Consider the following 18,738-nt stretch of genomic DNA (forward strand, 5'->3'; position numbering starts at 1 on the left):
AAATGACTAGCACCTTCAGATATGGTATCAGATCAAGATGATAATGTATTTTTTGTGCCTGAACGCATTGCTAGAGTAGACTATTATGTGGCAGATGTCCAATCCAATTGGCTGCTTTTATCAAATGTACAGTCATGTGTAAATAACTTTCTCTTCATGTGTGTTGTATTGCCAGTTCATGATTGCTCTACCTTGAGGAAAAATTGTTGGAAATATTGGAAATGTTATATTGATTATCCACTGTTATCAAATTAATTACAGAAGTGTGCACATTTCTGTTGTTGTTGCCTCAGTCTTAGTTACAATCTCACAGCTGTCACCAAATTGTGATGCAAATGTTGGGAAATCCTCAATGTTGCACGGAAATAAGGTGACATCACATTTTTCCAACAGAGCCTTCAGAGGAGGATAGAGCTTCACACCAGTAAGTGGAGGACAGATACAGAAAGTGTTCATGTGAAATACCTTAAACTGCTCAGTTAAATTGGTCAAAGAACAAGTTGAATGAGAAAATAGGTTTTCAGGTTGTTTAACCCTTTGAGTCATTAGTTGTGTTATAAATCACATGAATCACACCAGGCAGACTTGACAACTGTTCCATTATCTCCTCCCACTAGTATTCCAAAGAGGGAAAGTTAGCGTCACACACTTTTCCCTTTTACTAAGGAAAAACCCACCCAAAAAATGAGTGTGACTCACATGCGGGCTTCACTTTTCCCAGTCATACAATGCCTTAATTTAATAAGCAGGACTTGAGGGGCTGGGTGATGGAGAAGGTCGGCTACAGAAAGTGGAGACCAGCTTCCAATCAATTGCACCTCAGAAAAACAGATTAGGCTCTGCTGTCTCAACATCAAAGGCACCGGGAAAATGAGGGGAAGGCCATTTCCGCTCCTGCGTGCGGCAGGCACCTCTCATCTACGGTGGCTAAATGGCCCATAAGAACATTGTAGGCATAGAAACCACAGCCACTGTACAGCCCTGCATCCGTGCAACCCTGGCCTCTGAAGAAACAAGGTTGTTTGGTGATTCTTTGTGCACTTGGACTGTGGTCAAAAGTGATCTAGTCTTATTTTAAGGGAAAAACAGCACAGATTGTAAACAAACAGGGGTTTTTCCTGTCCTGATGCAAACTATGGCCGTGTAGCTTGGCAAGAAAGTCCAGGCTACTACAGGCTGAGAGCTGCCCAACACAATTTGCACAAATGACTTTTCCATGTGGCATTTGCAGGTGAGCATTAGAGTCTGTAATCACTGGGGTCAATTCCAAGAAAACTATACGCACTCTGTGTCTCTGTGCACAAGGTTAGGACATAGCACAGAGCGCTTACACTGATAGAATCAATGCTCCAGTTTCCAGACAACGATGTCACTCTATCTGAGTCATCATCTCCTAATAAACTGCCTTACATAACGGGAAAAAAAATGGCAACCGGAGGATTGTGTCTACAACAGTACTATTACTGCTCAGGCATGACAGATGACTTATGCTTGCCCAAAGCAACCTCAGCCAGACGATTATCCGTTTAACAACAGGCAACACTGCAAACGAGCTACATTTACAAGTAATGGCTTAAGTAATCTCATTTACAATGTGTTTGACAAGCTGGTTCTTACCAGATCTCCTCACTGCAGGCTGCCATGCACTTTAAAGGCCCTATCACACTGACGAACTAGATGAGTAATTCATTGGCATTTTTAATGAGTACTGTTTCCACACAGGCCTCTTTAATACCGAAATCCTGAAGAGCAAAGTAGCTCCTTTTTCAAGACAGCTGCCTTTTTCCTTACCCATGCGTTTCATAATGGTTGTGGTTACTTGAAAACTATCAACAGATATATCAATAAAATGAAGAATTGAATTAAGTGCACTGCCATAAAGTTGGGGGACACACAAGAGACAGGTTAAAAATAAAAATGGTCAAAAAGAAAGCAGCAGAGACTAAATGATTCTGACCTTTAGTCTAGCTCCAAAAGCAATGGATCCTACATTTCCCATAATTTAACTCAACAGCATCTCTTTGGCAGATTTGTTGTTCTTGTAAAATATAATAATTTGCCCAAATATTATGAGCATTACGGACCACTTGTTGTTTTCACTAGATTACTAAAACGTTGACATGGGAGCTCAATCCACCTCAGAGGCCCAACAGACCAGCTTTATCGACATCACATCCTGATGAGTAAGCGCATGTCATAACAGTGTCTCTGTGTCTCATTTTTCTGGGGAGTTAAATCAAACAGGGAAATCCTCCAACAGTGTATGCATCCCCCCATCCAGAGCACCAAACACAATCCTACCTAATAAGGAAAAATCAGTGTTGATATCTAGCAAATCCCCGTCTCTCAAGTCTGGCTTTCCCTGGGTTTGCTCTGAACACCCAGCGCATTCTTACATAATTACTGAGACTCAACAGCGGAGGCAGCTATAAACTTTCACATGGATACAGTTTTTCAGACTGGTGGTATGTGACTGTGTTGAGGCCAACTTTGAGATGTGTAAACTTTATGGCCCAGGTATTAGTTGAACCCCTGCTAAGTGAGAGGTCCATTATCACCACAGGATCCGTTTTGGGATGGAAGGAAAAACGGAGCCATAAAAGGTCTATGTGCTTCCCGAATGAGAATGAGACGATGTCCTGCATTTTATATTTTGCTTACTGCAGAGTTTCTGTTGTTGAATTCTGCTTTACATTTAGTCCGTTACAGGGCAACTGAGGACATCCAAAATGAAAATCAGGGGATTTTAGTATGGAAATCTCTGCCTCTGTCCCCCTGGAATCTCATCCGGTCTTGAAGACACAAAGTGCCAGATGTTAAACTCTGTAAACTGATCTACAAAACAGAAGTCCAACAGCTTCACAACATAATTAAATCAGACATTTGTGTTGCAATATATAAAAAATAAAAAATAAAAAGTTACGTTAGTGAGGTTCTTTTTCTTCCTTTTTTTTAACCCATAAGGAGCGGATGAGGAACCAGATTATTATGTGAAGTTGCTGAGCCAGAGCAGACCTACTCAGCAGCTACAAGGTCAGTGAACTTCACCACACCCCTGATTCCTGTGAATCACAATGGGAGGTTTCCACAGCTGGGAATAGCAACACAACAGTAATGGAAGGCTCACACTTTTGCAGAAAAGAAATTGGCAAATTTTAAAAAATTTGCAAAAAACAAAACCATTCACTCTGCAGTTCATTCAGTACCACAGAAACAGATGACAAGTGAACCTGCTGTGAGGTCAGTGTTCCTCTACAATCATTAGTCATCAAAAGTCTGTCTTCTAATGTTCTCTTTCTTCCATAGAAGGATGGATGCAACCGGATCTTTTTGAGAAGACCCCGACCTACGACGACCTCCTCCTCCTCAACATACAGAGCTTCTTGCATTGTTCTCACCAAGAACACGGCTGTCAAGGTGACCACACCTAATGAATAACTGTCACAATGTCGACCTGTGAACTTCTGCAATCTGTTGGCACACCATCGGGAAAGTAGTGATTTGTGGTGAGAGGGCAAATCAAGTTCTCCATAAATCATCAGGGACCGTGGAGAATGCGTCAGTAATGAGCAGGGACAATGACTGAAAGTCCTGGGACTTAAATAAAACAAATAAAACTGTCACTCCTGAACCGATGTCCATTCAGAAGCACTAGTGTTGTACTCTGCTTCTGTGTGCAGGGTAGTGAGGAGAAATGCAGAGTTAATCATTGACTCCATAAGGTGGGAACTGCTGCCCATGAACGGATCTAAGTCCTTCTCACATTCATGAAGGACACCGGACCAAATATGAGCTCAATATTTGCTTAAGGTGGTCATTTTGTTTGGGTGAGCGCTGACCTGCGTTACATTTGACCTTAAACACTCCTGTTGAACAATCTTCAAGTGTTATTTCTTTGATATTTACTGAGCACAAAGCGACAAACGGAAGAGTAAAGTCTTATCACCGGTTTGCACATGCACAATATCACCAAAGCGCAACTTGTTGCATAACAGGGTCGTAAAGCCAGAATAAATCCTGCCTTAAAAAGTGGTGAGAAGGTAATCACAAGCACATTTGCAGAATGAAAAGAATGCATTTACTTCTAAACAAATTAAATGAGTCACTCTGCAGTTATGCTGGAGAGATGTTAGAGGTCCTCTGAGGTTCATCACGCAACCATGCTGCCCTTCTGCAACGTAGCAGATGTGCGGCCCATACAAGGTCCTGGAGCCGCAAGTTTATGATATGTAGTTATTGGGGGATACAGACATTTATCAGTGGGGAAGTATTTCACCTCCTTGTATGGTACTCCTCCAGTCAGAGCAACAGGAGGAGTCACTCTGTGTGCTTCTTGTCAATGGAGAGGCGATGTGTTCCCAGGAGGAGCAGCGGGGCAATAAATAAAACCCCCGCTCTCCCAGAAGCGTCCAACGCTGAGCTGAAGTTTATCAGATATGTCCTTACAACAAACACACTTCGTATAATTCAAGATAATTCCTTATTTGGTTGGATTTTGTACAAGTGAAACTATAATACAATGTGTCAGACAAAGCTTGAGAAAATACACACTCAGATCACGGTAAGTACAGAAGAATCTCACAAATCCTCATGCCTGTCATTTTGCATCTTCAAAGCTGAGTGCAGCCTGTGGATATGAGGACTGGCAGCTGGACCCTCAGTAATATCACAAAGGGAATCAGAGCCGGCTGTGCAAATCACAGTGACATGTAAGGGGAGCCACCAGCGATGACTGGATGGTCCTGATTTCAGGCCACTAGAAATCTGCTGCAGGATGGGAAAGCAAATGATTTCCTTCGAATCTCTGGAGCTCTGCCTGCAAAGCAATGAGGGATGACATGTTGGGAAACACTGCCCACAGAGCCTTTTCCCCCTCTCTCTCTGTGCTCCGGCTGTATCTCACAGCTGCTTTTGCCTCTACTTGCCAAAAAAGCTCAGTCAGTTAACTCCCACAGGTTTCAACATCAAAACTACACACTCAACTTGTTTTCAGGTGCAGGTCTGCAGCACTAATCCTGTGGAGCAGCCCTGAGCAGTCAGACAGGTTACTCAACCTTCAAAAGATACAAGTTTCTACAGTCTCAACGTTTAAGATCACTCCCTGGAATTTAAATCTGAGCTCCCATGGGAAAGAGTGTACTCACCTTAAAAGTGGCACCTCTTTCTGTACGACCGTAAACCACGCCGTAGACCCTCCCTGCTTGTTCTCTCTCTCACTAATGAGACTAACCAGGACACTCTCTCTCTCTCTCTCTCTCTCTCTCTGCGGAGGACTTCCCGGTTGACAGGCATCGCCATAGCAACCCACTTCGGCCCCTGTTCAAAAGCCACCCTCTGCTCTTGGCTTGTCAGATCGGGGGGGGGGGCACCTCCTTCAGTGAAGCAGCCCTATTGTTGTGATGAGGCGATATTTCACAGCGCAGGGTTAACCAAAGGGGAACGCAAGTAGTTCATCACCTCCACCGCCGCCCAGACACTGCCCAGTGACTCCATAACACCCCCTCCTAACTTTGTCTCTCCCATTCCTCCCTCTGCTTTTGTGTCTGTGTGTGTGTGTGTGTTTTATGTGTGTGTGACTGCAAAGGCCAGATCTCTGGCATGAAGGGAGAATAAGAGCTCTTGTTCCAGGAGCTCTGGAAGTGTATCAGTCATTACTCTGCACACAACACGGTCCACCACTGACAGCACAATCCTGTTGACTTTTCTCCCATCATCTCTCTCTGATGTTCAAATTAGGTGATGCAGTATATCTGCACAGATTAGTCGGTCTTGCCCAAATAAGACCAGAAATTCCAGTGTATCTGCAGTTCTTGCCAATGAACACTAACGGTGCAAAACCTGAAATCTAACGTGCTGACAGGCTTGCTTTGGCGCTGAGTCTGCAGCAGGTAGACCGAGTTACAAGGTGAGAGATCAAGTCACCTGCTAACAAATGCAATCAGCGTTCTGGCTCATATGCACTTTGGGTTATAGTAATAAACTAAACAGGACAAGGATTATGTCTCTCTGTGTGTAGGCCAGTCCCAACTTGAAATTGACTCGGTTATTTTTTAATAATTCAGTGGTCTGGCTCGGTAGAGCGAAACTCAGGGCAGATATCCATTTACAGAGCCTGTACTATACGGACAGGGTTGTTTTTGCCAAACAGTTGAGCCGCTGAACCTGAGGGCCGAGCTGGGCAGTGCAGGCTTCAGGTGGAGGCTCGCCCTCATAATCTGTGTCCCGCCGGAGCAGATTCTCACCCCGCTGTGACCACATCTGACACCTTGTCACTCTGCAGCTAAATGAAGTAATCAACGCAGGAGGCGATTGCAGCTTTGGCCCGGGACCTCTCCCCACACTGGAGCCTTGTTTACTTTGTCTCTGTCTCTTCGCTTAACAAACAAGGCTTCAACAATGCCAGCTCCCCTGTTTTTAATAACAGAGAAACATTGTCAGAACAGGAGGGGAGAGGCATGATGGCTGAGATGCATGGCTTCCAGCAGATTTTTACTGTGCTGTAAAGACCAACCATTGTCTTTTCACACGGAGTGGTATGTGCCAGTATGTTACTACACAAGCTCATTAAAAAGCCTGAGAGCCAAAGATTCCAGCGAGTGAATAAACCATGACATAAATCTGTTACATAATCTAAAAACTACATCACTCTACTCTGAAGAAACAAGAGACAGCAACTCTGTAAGAGTTATCATCCAATCAAGGTAAAACTGGAGAGAAAGAGGTGAATCTACAGGTAAACAAGCATCATTCAGTGTCCTTGCTGACTGTCTCTAGGAACAAACATGTGTTTTAATTGAGCGGTAAATAACATTATTTTGAGCCGAGCATGTCCCAGGACTCTGGGACATGCTCGCCCTGCTGGCTGACGAGGACAAACAATCTCCGGTACAGTCATAAATCTTTTTTTGAGAAGTTTGGTGAAGAAAAAAAAAATGAATTTGAGTACATTTCTAACAGGGAAATATTCACACACTAAAATGTTTCCGAGCAAAACAACAACTGGAGGCAGCTTTTGGACAAGGTCTGATGATCTTCTGAATCACAGGCAGTAAAAGATTGGCATCTGCTGTAGTACAGTCTTCCACATATCTGCCCTTATCCATATAAGTGCTCAACTGTTGCTCAACAACTCTGAGAAAAATTGAAAACAAAAACTGTCACAACGATGACAGAGCAAAGAAAATAAACAAGCCTATCTTGTTTGTCTCAGTGGTTTCCATCGATAAACTGAGTGATGAAGGAAAACATGATGTTCAAATCTGTGTCAGAGGCAGCTTCCTTTCCAATGGAAATGTCAACGACCGCATCTAAACTACCAAGTCAATCACATGACAGAAGAAAACACTCCTTTTCTCTTGAATTGTGAATATTCCCTTGCTTTACATACTAACACTTGAGAAGTGGCGGCACAAGTTGTACAGTACTTACAGGCGAGTGCGGGCTGAGCAGTGAGGTCTCCTCAGTGCAGCGTGGGAGAGGAAGTGAATGAAAAAGAAAGAGGGAATCGCTGCTGCTCTACTCTCCCTCCCTTTTTTCTCTTTTCTCTCTCTCTCAGGCCAACAGGGTGTCTTTTATCTTCGGTGAATGATTCAGCATGGGTCTGAATGTTTGACTGAGCATCCGTAGGCGTGCGCATGTGTGTGTCTGTGTGTGAGCATGCACTTTAAAGCTCATCAGGGAGAAGGGACTCAGTAATAGTTTCCATCCACAGCTGGAAATAATAGAGATTCCCATACAGGCACAGGCGCAGTGGCACCGCCCTCCAGTGTTTTACATGCAGGGGAAGAGGAGGCGATTTCCATTGCCTTCTCAATAAATAGGCCTGAGTGACACACATATTATAATAGCATGGTCTATTCACTGTATTAGACCTTGAAATGATTCAGATCAGACACAAAAGACAGTTTCGGGTGCTTTCTGTGGGATCCAGGTGGCTCTATTGCTCACCTGACAATTTGCAAGATCCATCTTTACATTCAAGAAAGAGTACTTCTAAAGGGATTTCTAAAGGGATTTCTAAGCACAGATGCATACACACATATGCAAAGGCCCACACACACACAAACACTCGAGGGCCCCAGAAAAGACTCAGTGTTTCCGTGTTCTGTTCCAGCACCAGACCTACTGACCCAGTATGAGGAAAGCCTTGCAGCACAGCCAAGAGAAGTAGTGCTACTGCTTTCCTTTTAAAGTCCACGGTGTCATCAGAAGAGCAGTTGTATATTCTTTAACTCGAGTGAAAAGCTTCTGTTAAGCTCCTGAGAGGTTTATCTTTTCGGTTCCCACTCCCATATTTCCTTGTCCTGAGATATTGGTCTGCAGACGCCTGCTGGATTCCTGGGCCCCGAGTCCAGAAGCAAAAGTCTCTGCTCTGCCATCCAAGATAAATATTTAACAGGATGGCTGCGAGATCAGCAACCAAAGTTCACACCTCTCTCTTTCTCTGGAGTCCATCTTCACGTTGGACCCCGGAGATGACCACGTCACACTCCACAGTGTCACCTTGAATTGCTTTCAGGGAAATCACAGTCCAGATGAGAAACAAGCTATAAATAGATGTGGAAAGAAACAATTAGCAGTTAACATTTTTATTCCATCACTGGTCTGATAATGTATGTTAGTGAATGGATCCTTCCTTCTGCCTGATGCTGTTTGTTTGTATGTCAAAGTTAGAATCCATACCCTGTTTCCAAAAATCTGTGAACAAGAAGCCCTTTGCCAAAAATGTCCTCTTTGTTCTGCAGTGGACATTCATATAATACGCAGTGCCACACTGCCTCTTAGAGGGCCTGAAAAGAACTGTGTGGAGTTTATATTTTACCATGAATAAAGACAGATGTCGCCAAAGTCAAAGAAATGCCACCATCCATCTGTAGAAATAGTGTGAAAGCACAAAGTATCATTCAAAACTCAAAATGTGATTTCATCCTTAATTTAAACTGAAAAATCTTAATTAGCACTTAAACCAGGTTTATCACAGACACATCAATAAATATAATAAAAGTAATGTTTACATTGTGTTTGAATAATAAATGCATAGCAATTACCCTTTATTAATAACACATTAGCAAAGTAATGTATTTGAAAAACAATGCTTATATTTGTGTAAAAATGTGACCTCGCCTCCTTGTTCTCATACTTGTTGTGCAAATCATGTAGATCATATCTGCAATACAATATGTACCCATCACAAGCAAAACAAAAACAGTGCCACCACCTGTTGTTATTACCTAAGAGCAAGGTGCAAAGCAATCAGTTTCCCGACAACAGAATGATTTGTTGTTGATGTTGATGGTAATCTGGTAAGATTTCCATGGCCACACAGGGGATACATGACTGAAACCTGTGCACGTGTCATGAACCTTAGAAGTTGGCTGCGCACGTGTTGACAATATGCATTACTGTAATGCATCCTTTGCATGCCATGAGAGTCACGTAGACAAACCTCGTGTTTGCATCGGAGATCAGGTTTAACTCATCAGGAAGATTACATCTGCAAAGGAATCTGTTTGTCAAACGGGCGAGATCCAACATTAATGCCCTTTGACCTGAATTGTTGCCATAAAAGGATTAAAGAGCAAATCAATTAATCTATTTGTCACAGAGTGCACAATAGGAAAGGTGAAGAAACAGGAGTCTCTTACCAATTAGACTCCATCGTGAGATAATTATAGGGACTGCAGGTGGAAATTAGTTCATAACATATCAATTAAATCATCTCTTCTCATTCTGAGATTAATGTTTTAAACGGGAAGTGATGCCATGAGCTGTACAGGAATATCTCGGTTTTGAGTCCAAAAGGCAGGCAGGAAACACCAGGCAAAGTCACGCACAAACAGAAACAAAGTCAAACCAAGAAAGCACAAAGGAGCTGAGCTGGTATGTGGAGACAGACTTATTAAGGGAGTGAGAACAGGTGAGCAGGAAGTGTGGTGGCAGGGCTAACAGGTGAAAGGAATCAGCGCGGGGCGGACGATCAAAACTGGCAAAGGAAACACGAAACAGAGGAAAAACGTTTGATTATGACAGTATCAGTCACATTTGATCCTCAAGGTCGAATTCAAACGCCTCACCTGTAATTTGTTTTATTTACAACCGGCTTTGTTAATCATTTGCTTTGCTGCGATGATAAAGTTTATTTTGATTTTTACGGCTACATCAAGTAATAACGAAACTTGACAGCTTGTTGCACTTTCACATTTCAGGAACCTATTGAAGATATGCTACATCATTGATGCAAATAAGAATAATTCTTAATGTAAACAGTGTATTGGTAAGTGTGGAGACAGCAACTATTATTTTAATCTTTGTGAAGGCTCCTGTTGCAACCTGAGCAATGATTAGTGACTGTAGTTTCAACACTGGTCTGTAATGTGCACATGGTTTGGAGAGACTCGTGATTTCTGTCATGTGCTAGTATTGTGTTCATTTTTTAAATTACAATCATTCTTTGTAACATGAATAATGTGCCCTTATCGGACAACATGCTGTTATTTTGAGCTCGAAGGTTCATTGTTGACAAAACTCAAGGTCAACTTGTTTTATCAAATTTTCTCCAAAATGAAAATCTCATTGGATAACTAACAGTTATATCAATTAAATAAGTTAATAGACAAAGAACATTGACACATTTGTATCACACACACATTGTAGGTTTGATAATAAGAATATAAAAGACAATTTTGTTATAAATATAAAACTTTTTATTGATAGTCATATTTTGACAATTAAATAAAATAAAAATATAAATTATTATTTTTCTTTTTACAAAATTAGAGATTCATTCAATATTTACAACATCAAGGAGGCAAAATACACTGTGCAGTGACTGTGAATGACATTACAGTTTGCTTGCTTTTATCCATATTTAACAATCACAATAAAAAAATGTAGTAAAGCATCAAAGTTTCCTACATTCTTTCACACGATGAGCTCATGTATTCACCTCAACATCTCAGTACATCTTATCTTACACATACGCTGTACAACATTTGAGAGAGTTCAATGACATGTGACAAAGGTTCCTGGCTGGGATTCGATTGATGCAGCTACCAGGCAACATTAAGTAGGTGCTACTCAAAGTGTTTTCTTTGCCACAGTCACTCGGTAGCTTGTATTTGGTGTTTCCTGTTGTCTTGGAGCTTAGAACAGCCCAGAGACAAACCTCACACGCCCCCCACTGATAAAGCGCTGATCTTGGATCGGCACAGCGGGCATGTGCCAAACGTTTCGGAGACTCTTAAAGCGCACTGGTTACATAAACACTGGTGGCCGCAAGACAAAGTGATTCTGGCCTGTTTTTCCATGCACACCACACAGTCCATTACGTTGCCTCCATCTGCAATCAAATCAAAGGAATCACAATTACAACATTGTCATCAGGGATAGGTTCTATCTGGTTACAAATGTGCACTGAAATCACTGAAATCTGGTTGCATTTGGTGTGAAGGACTCTTTCTTACCTGATGGGACTTTCATGTCAAGACTGGAGATGCTTTCATCACTGTTTCCATGGAGGCTTGAGACAGGAATCAAACTGTTGAGGCTGTCTGCATCAGGTGAGGTGAGGTGTTCAGGTGCAGGACAGGACCGTCTGGTGTGAAGCAGCTCCCTTTTCTCTGAGCCTGCAGCAAAGAGTATCAAATATTTTAGTAACAAGGAAACATTAACTTGGCCTTGTCAGTGCATGTGAAACAAGTAAGAACAATAAAAAGAGGCTGCACAGCAAACGATACACCCTTGTAGTAAACATACCTAGGAGGGAAATGGCGCATGTCTGTCCATAGATGTCTATCATGGCCCATAGCGGCTTGCTGAGATTCACTCCTGTCAGTAGCTTGTGCCGCTTGATGTTGTGGCTTGTGACGTATACGGAGCCTTTACCAGAGAGCCAGAACTCCAGCTCTGAACCTTCTTGGCAGTGGGATTCAGGCACTGGGGCAGCCCAGTGCCCTTGGGTGTGAGTGAGGTTGGGGATGGCCATGATGGGCAGAGGCAGATATCTGTCCGAGGGCGGCACGTTGGTGAAGCCCACACGCATAGCTCCTTGCCAGTTCAACAACTCTTTCTCAACCCTCAGACGAATCTTCTCCTGGATCTTTACCAGGCGGCTGCTGAACACCAGGCCGTTCTTGAACGTGTTCCTCGTCCTCTCTGCGCGTCGACACCCATTGCTCAGAGTGACCATGTCTCCCACAGCCAGAGGGTGGAAGGTCAAAGGGCCGAGGCAGGACCGGCCACATCTGCGGGACGTCTCTGACCCAACAACTGCAAAGGAGCAACAACACGGTTAAGAATCTTGATGTGCGACCCAGGTTCACTTATTGTTGTTTGATTATTTCCAATCATGTAGATTACATCTGCACTGTAATCACAGCATCTAACAGGATGTTAGTTAATCATTCATGGTAATAGAGTGATAAAGTTTATCCTGAATGACATTTTACAACTACGAAATTATAAAAAGAGTAATTATGAAAGTAACACACACATGCTTTCACTTCAGAGAAAGATGGGCATTTCATATAAAGATGAATACTTGGAAGTAAACACTGTATCCAATCATAACCAGTTTATTTTATAGAGGACGAGTTGAAGTAAATGATAACTAGCCAGGAACACATCTAGCAGATATGACTAATGCACGGGTAGCGTTAAGCAACTATGTAGTGTATGTGAAGCCTTTCACTCACTGGTGACAAGCTGAGCATTTCCAGTAAAACATGTAGCTTCTAGTCATCTCCTTCATTTCACACTTTACAGCACAGGATATAAATCCTTAATTCCCACGTGTGTCTTTTTTAAGTCTTCTTCCTCGTTTGCTCATCATCTGTTTTACATCACTTATCAACGCGCTCCTGTTTTGGATCTCACCTAATCCGATTCTTAACAGTAACAACAACTTGAATGGACGAGACTGTCAGTAGCCTTTTGAAAAAATAGGAAAGTAGGGATGTTTTCATGATGCACATATGCATAAAAACTGAACTAACAACTATTTTCAGACTAAAGTCATGTACTTTTTTTATTAAAAAAATATTGATAAGAGCTATAAAATAATCCCTTTCACCAACATTTGTGTCACTAATATGACAAATTGTAAATTAATTACTATTTACATAATTTAATTATTAGTATTAAGTTAGTAATAATATAAAACTGACTTTATATTAATTCTGACTTCTTAAATGTAACTTCACAAAGTGTGTTAATAACAGAGAGTCTTGTTGACATTTAAAGCAGTATTGTAAATTGCATACGAAGTCACTGTAAAGACCAAAGAACAGATATCTCACCAGAGTTCCCGTTGTCACTCTCGTTCTCCATCTTGAAGAGGCAGAAGGTACTTTGAAGGTTTGAAGGTTTTGATAGAAGATGTGCTCTCGTCTGTATCTTCGTGTAATTGTCATGTAGTTGGAGAGTTGGCTGCTTTTAAAACGCTGTGCACGTGAGTCTTCGAAACACAAACATCCCCCTGCATCACATGGAAAGTGAAAGGAGGAGGAGTCAGGGAGGAACCATAGTTTGGAAATTTATCTGCTGCTGGCAAGGTCGGGCAGGTCACAACAAATCATTTAGTTAAGTTTCTGTTTGAATCAGTGTCCTTTAGTGCAGCAATACAAACATAAAATCACAACGTGACGTCCTGAACTCTGTGATGTTTTGCTCCCATGTAGAGCAGTAGTTTATGTGTAAGAAATGCACAACTTGCAGATTTGTTCTCACAACCCAGAATATACTTTTATTAATGTGGCGTTGCCTGTTTTTGATGTTGCAGATAATCTGTTGTCGCTGCCTGTATGAAACCTTTTAAAGTGTATTTAACTCTCATGTTGCAGTTTCCTGTACTTGCCTGTGTTTACTCAAAATGGGATGGATCTTATATTATATTGATGACCATTAGTTCATATTCATATGAATCTAATATTTGAATGTCCTGAGCTCGACACTGCCATTTTATCAGAGCTACCCAGCAGGAAACATAATGCAATATGAACTCCTAAGAAACACTGGAGAAGTCAACTTTTGAAAGGTATCACGGAAAATACCACCAAGATTTTGGATACCACTTCCGTGACTGGCGCATTGAGCGACACGCATACGAGGTTAAGTGATGAGAGCATGCAAAACTCCGTACTTTCACATGTTCTTGGTCGATGCTGGTAAATCATTCACCAGAGTGTGCACAGCTTTGTCGCCCTCTACAGGACACACACCTTGTCATTTCTTACAAAAAAGAATAATAAAAGAATCACAACATTATTGTGGTTGATAGTAGAAAATAATCTGTAATTGAGCCCAATTAAACCTCACCTTCCGTCTTCAGATGTAACGCTTGTGGATAGTCACAATGCTAAATCAAGATCTGGGCTAAATTGTGTTGAAATAAATTAAAATACTTGGTAATCAAGTATTTATTGAAATGCCAGGTACATGGCATCCTTTGCATGCCATGAGAGTCACGTAGACAAACCTCGTGTTTGCATCGGAGATCAGGTTTAACTCATCAGGAAGATTACATCTGCAAAGGAATCTGTTTGTCAAACGGGCGAGATCCAACATTAATGCCCTTTGACCTGAATTGTTGCCTTAAGAGGATTAAAGAGCAAATCAATTAATCTATTTGTCACAGAGTGCACAATAGGAAAGGTGAAGAAACAGGAGTCTTTTGCCAATTAGACTCCATGGTGAGATAATTATAGGGACTGCAGGTGGAGATTAGTTCATAACATATCAATTAAATCATCTCTTCTCATTCTGAGATTAATGTTTTAAACGGGAAGTGATGCCATGAGCTGTACAGGAATATCCCCCCCGATGGAGTCTGGACACTGGTGGTAGTGACGGGGAGAAAAGCAATGATGAAGATCTAGATGGATGCGATACGAAGCGGAACTTCAGATGAGCTCAGAAGCATCAACTGGGAAGACTGGTAGAGTTAAGACCGAAGGAGAATGGGGTGGAGGAGGATTGTGTCGATCGGAGACTGAAATAAGAACTAACAGGAGAAAAGAAAGGCACAGTTTCCAAATTTGACAGCAAGGACATGATATTGTTGCAAATATCAGGTGTAACTGAAGACTGTACTCCCTTACTCAGCTGATTGAGAGGGAAATCAATGCAGTAGGGATCAAGAATATGGTCTTCCTGATTAAACTTTTGCTAAGTTTCATTAGTTAACATGTGAATAGGTGACAACAAAAACATTTAGTGCTGATGGTGCTGATTTCTTGCACCATCTGTCATTTTGGAGAGCAGGCAGCAGGGGAAGGACCAAAACACAGATTCCCGTTGAGGAGGTAGCAGAAACAACTCAGTGATTCGTTGAACATGGCTTACAGGTTTTGAGTCCAAAAGGAAGAAACACCAGGCAGAGTCACGCACTAACAGAAACGAAGACAAACCAAGAAAGCACAAAGGAGACAGCAACTACTATTTTAATCTTTGTGAAGGCTCCTGTTGCAACCTGAGCAATGATTAGTGACTGTAGTTTCAACACTGGTCTGTAATGTGCACATGGTTTGGAGAGACTCATGATTTCTGTCATGTGCTAGTATTGTGTTCATTTTTTAAATTACAAATCATTCTTTGTAACATGAATAATGTGCCCTTATCGGACAACATGCTGTTATTTTGAGCTCGACGGTTCATTGTTGACAAAACTCAAGGTCAACTTGTTTTATCAAATTTTCTCCTAAATGAAAATCTCATTGGATAACTAACAGTTATATCAATTAAATAAGTTAATAGACAAAGAACATTGACACATTTGTATCACACACACATTGTAGGTTTGATAATAAGAATATAAAAGACAATTTTGTTATAAATATAAAACTTTTTATTGATTGTCAAAATATGACTATTAAATAAAATAAAAATATAAATTATTATTTTTCTTTTTCCAAAATTTGAGATTCATTCAATATTTACAACATCAAGGAGGCAAAATACACTGTGCAGTGACTGTGAATGACATTACAGTTTGCTTGCTTTTATCCATATTTAACAATTACAATAAAAAAATGTAGTAAAGCATCAAAGTTTCCTACATTCTTTCACACGATGAGCTCATGTATTCACCTCAACATCTCAGTACATCTTATCTTACACATACGCTGTACAACATTTGAGAGAGTTCAATGACATGTGACAAAGGTTCCTGGCTGGGATTCGATTGATGCAGCTACCAGGCAACATTAAGTAGGTGCTACTCAAAGTGTTTTCTTTGCCACAGTCACTCGGTAGCTTGTATTTGGTGTTTCCTGTTGTCTTGGAGCTTAGAACAGCCCAGAGACAAACCTCACACGCCCCCCACTGATAAAGCGCTGATCTTGGATCGGCACAGCGGGCATGTGCCAAACGTTTCGGAGACTCTTAAAGCGCACTGGTTACATAAACACTGGTGGCCGCAAGACAAAGTGATTCTGGCCTGTTTTTCCATGCACACCACACAGTCCATTACGTTGCCTCCATCTGCAATCAAATCAAAGGAATCACAATTACAACATTGTCATCAGGGATAGGTTCTATCTGGTTACAAATGTGCACTGAAATCACTGAAATCTGGTTGCATTTGGTGTGAAGGACTCTTTCTTACCTGATGGGACTTTCATGTCAAGACTGGAGATGCTTTCATCACTGTTTCCATGGAGGCTTGAGACAGGAATCAAACTGTTGAGGCTGTCTGCATCAGGTGAGGTGAGGTGTTCAGGTGCAGGACAGGACCGTCTGGTGTGAAGCAGCTCCCTTTTCTCTGAGCCTGCAGCAAAGAGTATCAAATATTTTAGTAACAAGGAAACATTAACTTGGCCTTGTCAGTGCATGTGAAACAAGTAAGAACAATAAAAAGAGGCTGCACAGCAAACGATACACCCTTGTAGTAAACATACCTAGGAGGGAAATGGCGCATGTCTGTCCATAGATGTCTATCATGGCCCATAGCGGCTTGCTGAGATTCACTCCTGTCAGTAGCTTGTGCCGCTTGATGTTGTGGCTTGTGACGTATACGGAGCCTTTACCAGAGAGCCAGAACTCCAGCTCTGAACCTTCTTGGCAGTGGGATTCAGGCACTGGGGCAGCCCAGTGCCCTTGGGTGTGAGTGAGGTTGGGGATGGCCATGATGGGCAGAGGCAGATATCTGTCCGAGGGCAGCACGTTGGTGAAGCCCACACGCATAGCTCCTTGCCAGTTCAACAACTCTTTCTCAACCCTCAGACGAATCTTCTCCTGGATCTTTACCAGGCGGCTGCTGAACACCAGGCCGTTCTTGAACGTGTTCCTCGTCCTCTCTGCGCGTCGACACCCATTGCTCAGAGTGACCATGTCTCCCACAGCCAGAGGGTGGAAGGTCAAAGGGCCGAGGCAGGACCGGCCACATCTGCGGGACGTCTCTGACCCAACAACTGCAAAGGAGCAACAACACGGTTAAGAATCTTGATGTGCGACCCAGGTTCACTTATTGTTGTTTGATTATTTCCAATCATGTAGATTACATCTGCACTGTAATCACAGCATCTAACAGGATGTTAGTTAATCATTCATGGTAATAGAGTGATAAAGTTTATCCTGAATGACATTTTACAACTACGAAATTATAAAAAGAGTAATTATGAAAGTAACACACACATGCTTTCACTTCAGAGAAAGATGGGCATTTCATATAAAGATGAATACTTGGAAGTAAACACTGTATCCAATCATAACCAGTTTATTTTATAGAGGACGAGTTGAAGTAAATGATAACTAGCCAGGAACACATCTAGCAGATATGACTAATGCACGGGTAGCGTTAAGCAACTATGTAGTGTATGTGAAGCCTTTCACTCACTGGTGACAAGCTGAGCATTTCCAGTAAAACATGTAGCTTCTAGTCATCTCCTTCATTTCACACTTTACAGCACAGGATATAAATCCTTAATTCCCACGTGTGTCTTTTTTAAGTCTTCTTCCTCGTTTGCTCATCATCTGTTTTACATCACTTATCAACGCGCTCCTGTTTTGGATCTCACCTAATCCGATTCTTAACAGTAACAACAACTTGAATGGACGAGACTGTCAGTAGCCTTTTGAAAAAATAGGAAAGTAGGGATGTTTTCATGATGCACATATGCATAAAAACTGAACTAACAACTATTTTCAGACTAAAGTCATGTACTTTTTTTATTAAAAAAATATTGATAAGAGCTATAAAATAATCCCTTTCACCAACATTTGTGTCACTAATATGACAAATTGTAAATTAATTACTATTTACATAATTTAATTATTAGTATTAAGTTAGTAATAATATAAAACTGACTTTATATTAATTCTGACTTCTTAAATGTAACTTCACAAAGTGTGTTAATAACAGAGAGTCTTGTTGACATTTAAAGCAGTATTGTAAATTGCATACGAAGTCACTGTAAAGACCAAAGAACAGATATCTCACCAGAGTTCCCGTTGTCACTCTCGTTCTCCATCTTGAAGAGGCAGAAGGTACTTTGAAGGTTTGAAGGTTTTGATAGAAGATGTGCTCTCGTCTGTATCTTCGTGTAATTGTCATGTAGTTGGAGAGTTGGCTGCTTTTAAAACGCTGTGCACGTGAGTCTTCGAAACACAAACATCCCCCTGCATCACATGGAAAGTGAAAGGAGGAGTCAGGGAGGAACCATAGTTTGGAAATTTATCTGCTGCTGGCAAGGTCGGGCAGGTCACAACAAATCATTTAGTTAAGTTTCTGTTTGAATCAGTGTC

The 18,738-nt window shown here is 41.6% G+C and overlaps 2 protein-coding genes across 2 annotated transcripts; both read right to left on the reverse strand.

Moving 5' to 3' along the window:
• Positions 1 to 10,832: 10,832 nt before the first annotated feature.
• On the reverse strand, positions 10,833 to 13,386 carry LOC142964502 (E3 ubiquitin-protein ligase NEURL3-like). Its single transcript, XM_076104850.1, has 4 exons — positions 13,296 to 13,386; positions 11,755 to 12,267; positions 11,463 to 11,624; positions 10,833 to 11,338 (listed from the first exon to the last, which is right to left on the reverse strand). Exons 1-4 carry the CDS (start codon positions 13,324 to 13,326, stop codon positions 11,166 to 11,168), a joined length of 879 nt encoding a protein of 292 aa, XP_075960965.1. The 5' UTR covers positions 13,327 to 13,386; the 3' UTR covers positions 10,833 to 11,165.
• Positions 13,387 to 15,958: 2,572 nt separating this feature from the next.
• On the reverse strand, positions 15,959 to 18,524 carry LOC142964452 (E3 ubiquitin-protein ligase NEURL3-like). Its single transcript, XM_076104783.1, has 4 exons — positions 18,434 to 18,524; positions 16,893 to 17,405; positions 16,601 to 16,762; positions 15,959 to 16,476 (listed from the first exon to the last, which is right to left on the reverse strand). The coding sequence occupies exons 1-4, from the start codon at positions 18,462 to 18,464 to the stop codon at positions 16,304 to 16,306; spliced, it is 879 nt and encodes a 292-aa protein (XP_075960898.1). The 5' UTR covers positions 18,465 to 18,524; the 3' UTR covers positions 15,959 to 16,303.
• Positions 18,525 to 18,738: the final 214 nt, after the last annotated feature.

Source organism: Anarhichas minor, unplaced genomic scaffold, assembly GCF_050575085.1.
Source record: "Anarhichas minor isolate MPS153535 unplaced genomic scaffold, ASM5057508v1 ptg000030l, whole genome shotgun sequence".
Classification (NCBI taxonomy): domain Eukaryota; kingdom Metazoa; phylum Chordata; class Actinopteri; order Perciformes; family Anarhichadidae; genus Anarhichas; species Anarhichas minor.

Coding starts and splice junctions, on each gene's coding strand:
- LOC142964502 (XM_076104850.1), bottom strand. CDS start 13,326: ATGGAGAACGAGAGTGACAACGGGAACTCTG. Junction 12,268..13,295: donor GAGTGACAACGGGAACTCTG/GTGAGATATCTG, acceptor GCTCCTTTGCAG/TTGTTGGGTCAGAGACGTCC. Junction 11,625..11,754: donor ATGCGCCATTTCCCTCCTAG/GTATGTTTACTA, acceptor TCTTTGCTGCAG/GCTCAGAGAAAAGGGAGCTG.
- LOC142964452 (XM_076104783.1), bottom strand. CDS start 18,464: ATGGAGAACGAGAGTGACAACGGGAACTCTG. Junction 16,763..16,892: donor ATGCGCCATTTCCCTCCTAG/GTATGTTTACTA, acceptor TCTTTGCTGCAG/GCTCAGAGAAAAGGGAGCTG. Junction 16,477..16,600: donor TGACATGAAAGTCCCATCAG/GTAAGAAAGAGT, acceptor ATTTGATTGCAG/ATGGAGGCAACGTAATGGAC.